The 8,881-nt window shown below is 40.1% G+C and overlaps 1 protein-coding gene across 1 annotated transcript; it reads left to right on the forward strand.

Moving 5' to 3' along the window:
- The first annotated feature begins 320 nt into the window (after nucleotides 1–320).
- BRS3 (bombesin receptor subtype 3) lies at nucleotides 321–4,501 on the forward strand. The gene is made up of 3 exons (XM_036919183.1): nucleotides 321–754; nucleotides 2,313–2,664; nucleotides 4,088–4,501. The coding sequence occupies exons 1-3, from the start codon at nucleotides 321–323 to the stop codon at nucleotides 4,499–4,501; spliced, it is 1,200 nt and encodes a 399-aa protein (XP_036775078.1).
- The last annotated feature ends 4,380 nt before the right edge of the window (nucleotides 4,502–8,881 follow it).

Here is an 8,881-nt window from a genome sequence, read left to right on the forward strand (position 1 = left end):
ATAAGATGATACCCCAACAAGGAAGAACAAGCAACTGCAGAGCATTTCCCAAAACCCCCTCCTTCTGCCACGGAAATGCCAGTAAAACTCCTCCACCTCCCACTCTTCAGAGCCAGATGGGTAAGCATTTAGCCAAGCATGCTGGGAGACACAGAACAACTGAAGGAAAGGAGAATCCAGATGTCTTGAATCTGCTTGCTGTTCTGCTCTGTTCTTCCTCCATCTCGTTACTAGACGTAGGCATTAGACGTGAGAACCAACTACATTTGAACTGAGCAGAAGAAATATTAAAGGCATAGTCTTCAGAAATGTCTTTGACAATGCCTCAAAGACAGCCTCAGTCACCTAATCAGACTGTAATTTCAATCACAAATGACACAGAATCATCAAGCTCTGTCATTCCTAATGATACCAAAAATAAAGGATCGACCGGAGACAACTCCCCAGGAATAGAAGCATTGTGTGGCATCTATTTCACTTATGCCGTGATCATTTCAGTGGGCATCCTTGGAAATGCTATTCTCATCAAAGTCTTTTTCAAGACCAAATCCATGCAAACAGTTCCAAATATTTTCATCACCAGCCTGGCTTTTGGAGATCTTTTACTTCTGCTAACTTGTGTGCCTGTGGATGCAACCCACTACCTTGCAGAAGGATGGCTGTTCGGAAGAATTGGCTGTAAGGTGCTTTCTTTTATCCAGCTCACTTCTGTTGGTGTATCAGTGTTCACATTAACAATTCTCAGCGCTGACAGGTGGGTTTCTTTTTTCAATTATGTTTGCAGGATGTGAAATTAGCCAAAAAGAAAGAAAAGCTTGTACTTAGCATTCACTGGCTACTGTTGTGCTTTTCTCATACTCAGTAACCTGGATTAAGATTGGAAAATCAGGGAGCATTTTAAATAAAAGTTGGAGTAAGGATGTTTAAATTCCTGTGTTAGCATCAGAGGGTAGGTTGATATTGTATGCTTTGGGAATAATTTCCTTTGAAGTGTAATTGTTTGCTTGAAAGGATACTGAACCGTGTTTTCATACCCCCAGTTTACTAAGTAAAGCAAATTGTTCCAGGTGTAAAAGAAAAACAATTCATGTTTTATACGTTAGTGCAGCCTAGTGGTGCAATATTGTCAACATTAAAATGTCAGCATAGGTATGAAATTGATCGCATATGCTGGAAAGATGGTAGAAAGATACATGCATCTACTTTATTTGAAATTCATCAGATTAATTAATGGCAGAGAAACAATGAGGTTTTCATCTTCCTGGTAACTCAGTGTAATGTCATCACTTCATTTAATTGTGTTTATTTTCTCTGTAGGTATTCAATGACATTCTCATTTCCAGAGAAATAAATTAACCCTGGTTGACTTTCAGAGCTCTATGGATAAAGCATGTGAGAACCTCTATCGGTCTGGGTGTTCAGGCTGTTAGGATATTTTCAGTCTGAGTACTGTGTTTTCCTGTGTTCCCATTGTAGAATGATAACTGTGAAAGCATGAAAAAAATTGAGGCTCCAAATATTTAAAGTGATGCTTTAAAAAGCCTGCAAGAAGCCTGTAAGTAATCAATGCCTGGCAGTACCAGAAGGAATAGCTTCTTCAGATTTTGGAATCTGAGAGGAGGAAAAGTGTTCCCTGTGTCTTTCATATATATTTGCTTTAACTGGTTTTATATTCTATTTGAGGACAGATGTATTTAAAGGCTATTGATTTTAAGGTGGATTTGTCAGGATAAGGAGGCATCTTTGCATGAGCAAGGGGCTCCTGATTTCACTCTTGCCTTGCCTATAAGTCTACATTACGGATCAGCTTGGGCAACAAATTAGCACTTAGGATCAGGGAACAAATTAACCCTCTCTTCTTTACTGCTTAAACTCATGGAATGCTTTTCTAGGAAGGTTGATGACTGCTCACTCGTGAAGGAAGGAGAACTAGGTTTCACATCATTCACTTACACGAAAAGGAAGTCTTTCAGAACACTTAAAGTAATACACACAGGTACGGAAGTACTCTCAATCACATATAAAATTCGTGCTGAAAAATATTTATTTGTCGTAAATGGAGAACCTACACACACAATTATAAAGCTGCAAATCGGGAATATCTCATTAGTAAATAATAGAAAAGGTGATTAACATAAATAAAAAGTACTGGGGTGTATTTGAAGCCATAATCAATTCCCCTTGGTTAATATTGACTTGGTTGTATACATATGAATAGGAGGTAAAATAGTGACCACTAAGGAAGCTTCTAACCCTAAAATGCTGTCATTTTGATATTATTTTGACCTTTGCTTATGGTTATGTGTTTCTAGATACAAGGCAGTTGTGAAGCCACTGGAGCGACAGCCGTCCAATACCATCCTGAAGACGTGTGCCAAAGCTGGCTGCATCTGGATCATGTCTATGATAATTGCTCTACCAGAGGCTGTATTTTCAAATGTATACACCTTTCAAGATCCCAACAAAAATATGACATTTGAAGCATGTGCCTCTTATCCTGTTTCTGAGAGGCTCCTGCAAGAGATACATTCTCTGCTATGCTTCTTAGTGTTCTACATTATCCCACTCTGTATTATCTCTGTCTATTATTCTTTGATTGCTAGGACTCTTTACAAAAGCACCTTGAACATACCTACTGAGGAACAAAGCCATGCCCGCAAGCAGGTATGTATTACTCAGGACTCGTGCATGAATTTCGAAGTGAAATTCCTACCTTTGCACTGGTGAGTAATAAATACGATAGCAGTGTAGTATTTTTGTTTGGGTCAATAGGCTCTGGAGTTTGTCAGACCCAGGATTTAATTCCAGCTCTATCACCTACTAGCTGAGCAATCCTGAGCAAGTTACCTAACCTCACTGAGCCTCAGTTTCCTCATTGGTAAAATGAAGATGGGAACTGGATGATACATGTGAAATACTTAGCGTAATTCCTGGTGCATAGTAAGCATTCAATAAATAGTAGGGCAACTATTATTTGAAAGGGGACAGCTGACGTTTGGGAGCACTCAAAATTATTTACCCCATGGTAGGGTGAGGAACATTGCACAAGGTGAGACAATAAAGCAAAGTACCTTTTGTTTTAGAAAGTGTTACAGATAGAAAAACACAGGGTGACAGAACTGGCAAAAAGCCATAACATTATTCAATGCAAACCACTTGTGCCATAACGTTCAGTGCAAACCACTTACACAGATGAGCAAACTGAGGTCTCCAGGGTGAAGTACCAGTGGCAAGAGAACATGGTGACTCATAGAAGCTGCTTACAACCATTGCAAGAGCCAGTTGTGCTCTCCTCTCATAAAAATGAACAGAATAAAAAAAAAGTTGCCAATACATTGTTTCATTCGACTTTTTAAAAATCCCACAGGATTTCTCTCTTTCTTGGGTGGGGAGAGATGATTCCATTTACCTCTTGTCTTTGATCTAGTCTATACGGTTGGTTCAACAGTGGGGCTCACAAGGCTAAAACTGCATATTTAATGCCCATGAGAACAGTTCTTTGCTCTCTCTGTGATCACAGGCAACGCCTTCACTTAACCTGGCTATTTCTCTTATTAAGAGTTGTAGGTAGGATTTTTTTCACATATGAGGAATGATGGCACGTGGGGTTTCATTCCATTGACTATGTAGTTAGAATTGCTATAGATCAAAAACAGATTTTGGTACCAACTGGTCAACTTTCATAAACCCTAGAGGAATATTCTAACCCAGCCAGCTTCTGCCAATGCAGTGAAAGTAGTTTTGTAAAACATCTACTTTTTAATCAAATTAAATTTCCAAGAATTCCACAACTCTCCCTGAGATGATAATTGGAGACATTCTAGGGTATCTCAAAACAGGGGATGGGGGTCTCTGAATTAGAACTGAGACCAAGATCACGGATTACCATGCCAATTAATTTGCTGTATTCTCTAGCCATGGGCTGCCTTCCCGCTGGCCCCAGCCAGTTACCTCACAAACGCATGTTCAAAGGGACACCAGCCTGTTAAGTGTACATTTCTGTGTAAGTCTAGAAAATGGCTATTTTAAATCTCTGCTAGTTAAATGATTTTTTTTTTTTTGCCACTTTTCTCCCTCCCTCACCCAGATCGAATCCCGGAAGAGAATTGCCAAAACTGTACTGGTGCTGGTGGCTCTGTTTGCTTTTTGCTGGTTGCCGAATCACCTCTTGTATCTCTACCACTCATTTACTTATCAGACCTACGTGGACCCCTCCGCCATTCGTTTTTTTCTCACCGTTTTGTCTCGGGTTCTAGCTTTCAGCAATTCTTGTGTAAACCCCTTTGCTCTTTACTGGCTAAGCAAAACCTTCCAGCAGCATTTTAAAGCTCAGTTATTCTGCTGCAAGGCAGAGCTGCCTGACCGGCCTCCTGAAGAGACCCCTCTTAACCACCTGGCTGTGATGGGAAGGGTCCCAGGTGCTGGGAGCACGTGGGTGTCTGAAATGAGTGTGACCTTGTTCAGTGGGTGTAATGTGAAGAAGGAAGATGACAGAGTCTAGTTTTTCAATTTAAAATGATATTTTTCCTCCCAGCATGTGTATCCGACTCTGAGCTGTGCGTAGGTGTATGGTGTCAGAGGTTTTGCTGTTTGTGGATTGTGCTGAAATCTTAGCAGTGAAGGATCCTTACAAGTAAAAGACAAACCATGATTTTCTTCAATGCACAAACTTTAACGTTATTGGGCTTTCTAAATAAAATGAAGCGCCACTAGGTATAGAAAGACAGGTTCGTACATGTCAGTGGATCCTATGCGGGAGGTCGAATAGGAGGGAAGGTGAAATAAACAAGATGACACTTAAAAAATTTCATTTGTTTCCATCACATCTATGATGCCTCTAATTTTGCATATACTTCTGTGATTTGAATAAAACTGTTTGTGTTTATTATGTGGTGTAAATCTAGAGATTATCTTTGCATATGAAAAGGGGATCAAAGAGACATCAAACATCTCCTCTACAGTTTTCTTAAAAAAAAAAAAACAAAGTCCTGAAAAATAAACCTTAGCAGGTTTTTTGGACTGCCCGTTTCCATTCATCTCTATTCTGTTACCAGCACAGCTGTGCAGTTGCAGTGGAAATGTTTTGGAGACAGTGAGTAGTAAAGTACTGAGTAACGATCTGGAGCAAGGTGCTTGCCTTACTGACTTAATGTATTTCTACTTACAACTGCCACTGATTGATAAATGGGCAAAGTTACCTTTCACAGATATTGTGAAGAACTTGCCTTATTCACAGGCGGAAAAAGTGGCCACATTTTTGGTGTCATTTGAGGGCTCCAGGGAAGGACCCTGTTGAAAAATCTGTAAGCCTACTAGTACCTGAAATTCTTTGAAGGAATTTTTTTTTCTTTCTGGTAAGCAGTGCCCTCTTTCTAAACAATGCAGAAGTACCATGTGAAATCCCTAACACCTGGCTGTGCAGTTGTTATCAGATCATCTTCCTGCTTGACTCCATTAAACCTGATGGGTACCTAAATCCTATAAGAGCATGACCTAATTATCTCTGCCTTTGGAGATCAGATGGAAGGTTCTGATTTTCCATCCTGTGCTGCTAGTTGCTAATGCAATAAGCTTGTTAAGAACTGTTACTTCAAGCAACTGTTGTCAACAGAAGAGTCAAATTTAGACTTGTGGTTTCAGAAAATGTTTTGTTGGGGTTAAATTAAAACATATGTTTGGCCCTGTAGTTAAATTTGTATTTTCAAAAACTTGATTTGGGGGTGTGCTTTTAGTAGTTTTGAGCTTTCTTTAAACGACATGTGTAGTTGTGAACTTTTGCTAATGATGTGGCTCCAAAAGGGTATATATATTAACACTAGACTTTACATTTCTGTAAAATTAGTTTACTCAAAATAGGGGTGCCAATATTGTATTAGTACTGTTTTAAATCGGACATTGAAATAAACGAGTGTAAACAAATAAATATGAAATAAAGTTTTAAATGACTGTGTAATTTATATGCTAAAAACAATACTTCTGACAGGATGTAACAGAGAACCCATTTTAATTCCAAAATTTAAGTTATTTTCAAGTCACAAGACTCCCAAATGTTTTGTTATTTCCTCACTCTGAGTAAAAAATAACATCTCTACTCTCCTAGGCACGGCATTTTATAAATGACTTGATAAAAGTACCAGATTACAAAAGTCAAGAAAGCCTTTTTAGCAGTTGACAAAGCTAGAGCTTAAAGAACTTTCATATTCCTCATTCTTAGTAATCCTTAAGGTGACTTAGGAATCTAAGAGAATTCCCTACATGGTTTTACAGGGCATCAGCCTCCCATCCAGAGTTGGGGAATTGGGGTTAAAATTAACAGCTTTGTTTTGATTTTTTGGAGGGGGTGTTTGTTTTTTTTAACACATCATCCTTGGCAGAGTTAAGATTACAACTAGGCCCCAATATCCACAATTTCTTTCACACTGCCTATTGTGGTGCCAATAATGTTACTATGGAAGATTTCATTTCTTTGGAGAGCTTCTAAAAGGGGGGAGAGATGGGACACACACAAACTTAGGTGTCAGCCAAATACCCAACGGGCCAGTCTTTGTCGTTGAAATTTGAAAGCCCCACAAAACATTTAACGCTAGCATACCTACTCAAAGTAGCAAATGTGGGTTTAAAGAATTTCTGCAGTTTTAACCATCTTATGTCAGGGATCCATCACTCTTTTTGCCAAAAGGAGTGACTTTTATTTTCACTAAGTCTTGAGATTACAGGAAGTGGAGACAGGAAAATTCCTGAACAGAGTGAGCAAGAATGGCTGTTAAGAAAAAAAATCTAGCTTGGTATAGTTCAGTAATTTTCCAGGAAGAGTTCGTACAACAGGTACATGACTTGCCTGGCCAAGCAGTCTCTGCTTTTGGAGGTTAATGTATTTTTATCTACCAACAAATATGTGACCTCTTAGGCCAGGAGTTCAGCAGATCACTCCTTACAGGAGTCAAACAAAGAATATATTCAGAGGGACGCTGGCTGTGTTCTGAGACTACATGTGTCCTGAATCTAGCAACCCCTCATGCAGCCTGTCTATAGTCTGGTCCTGGAGTTGCAGGAGCTACCCCCGTTATTATAATAACAAAGTTTCCCTCTTTTTGCTTGTCACTTTGAGTGTTTCTGTGACTTGCATAAAATTTTGAAAAAGACAGGTTGTGAAGGCAGTCTTCCAGATTAACTCCGTTCCTAGGGAATTCATTCTTCAAGCACACAGGAAAATAGGAATAGGAACTAGGCCTCATAGAGACATTAGCCATTGTTAAAAAAACTGTCAGGTTTCGAGGCCAAATAAAATGCCATTACAAGTAAGTGTGCTTGGCTCCCACTCCACTGCCCCACTATTATGGTGACCTAGTGACCCTCCATCACTGCCTCAGCTCACCCTCTTAGCCCCGGGGAACTTCTCCACAGCGGGCTCTGTTCTGCTTATTACTTTCCCCATGTGGACCTCCCGGCTTCTCTGCTACTCTGACCATGGCCTTGTCTGTTCCACACTCATTCTGCTCCATGGGAGAGGCTCTTATTGACTCAGGTAGTCAAATTCAGTCTTGAAGACAGGAGCTACTCTGCCAGGTCACCTCATAGGCCTCTGGGAAGTCTTTGGGCCAGGGTGGCAAGATCACATGGGATCTAGGCATAAGGAACCTTTTTGGCCACCTGCTCAGAAGAGGCTGTGGATATAGCAGGCATTCAGAAGTCACGTGCAGCAGGACTATGTAGCTATTATCACCTATGCTGTGAACTCACCCAGGAATGAAATGGGAGCCCAAAAACACATTGCTGACAACAGCTGTATACTATTTTTGGATCCAGGGAGAAATACTTAGCAATGCTTAAATGAGCCTAATGAAATTCCTGTTATCTGTATTATAAAAATGCATGCAAGCACAGGCCTCCAGTATCCCCACCAGAACAAGAACTTCATGAAGAAATGTAATTGAAAAACAAACCAACAAATCCACCCAACTTACTATTTAAAAATCGTTATAGTTGAAGCCATATTCACAAAGCTGGCATTTGGGGAGTTAGGGTTTTCTAGAACCCATACTCAACCACTATTTAGAAGCAAAGGTCACTGGAATAGTAGAAATAATTTCTTCTGGGAAGCTTTTCCCCCCACCTCAGGTCTGGATTATGAAATTTGTTTACATATGATGGGTTTATTATTGCTGTTTTTAAAGGAATTGGTACTTTTAAACAGCTGTTTTAATTTTACTACAAAAAATACTGAAAAAATAATCCATGCAAACAAAAGCTCTTTCAGGTCTTGGATAATTATTGAGTGTAAAAAGGTCCTAAGACCAAAAAGCTTGAAAACTGCTGGTCTCTAGCTTCCAGTACTTCTATCAGGTCATTTCCCAACCCTGTAAAGTGTGTATCCCTTGGATTGGGCCTGTCTTGTTAACTGCTAGAGCATCGTACAGTGCCTGGCACTTAGTAGGAGCTCTATAAACATCTGCCCAGTCTAAAAACTATAGACCTCTTCATTTTCGGCGATATGTGTGATTGGGGGCGAGGGGTTATGTTTAGAGGAAAAGCATTGTTTTTCTAAAAGAGAGACAAAAACGAAGTTACTCGTCCAGGGAAGCTGGTGTTCACACTTGGATGGTCCAGTTCAGAGGTCCTCTAAATTATGTAGCACAAGGGACAAGCACCTACTGCCCTCCCTCCCACGGCTCCCAAAGAGTTGCTCTCCAGCCTGAGGGAGGTGCCAGAGAGAGAGTGAGCTGAGTAAGGAGAAAGAACGTGGATCCTTCCACCCCTCGATCGGTTCGTTCGTTCATTCAATACGCACTAGAGACCAGACTCTGTGCTAGGTTCTTAGAAGACCAAGATGAACAGAAGCCCATACCTATCCTAGGGAAATAAATCATAAGAAACAAGCAAA

The sequence above is a fragment of the Manis pentadactyla genome, chromosome X, assembly GCF_030020395.1.
Source record: "Manis pentadactyla isolate mManPen7 chromosome X, mManPen7.hap1, whole genome shotgun sequence".
Lineage (NCBI taxonomy): Eukaryota > Metazoa > Chordata > Mammalia > Pholidota > Manidae > Manis > Manis pentadactyla.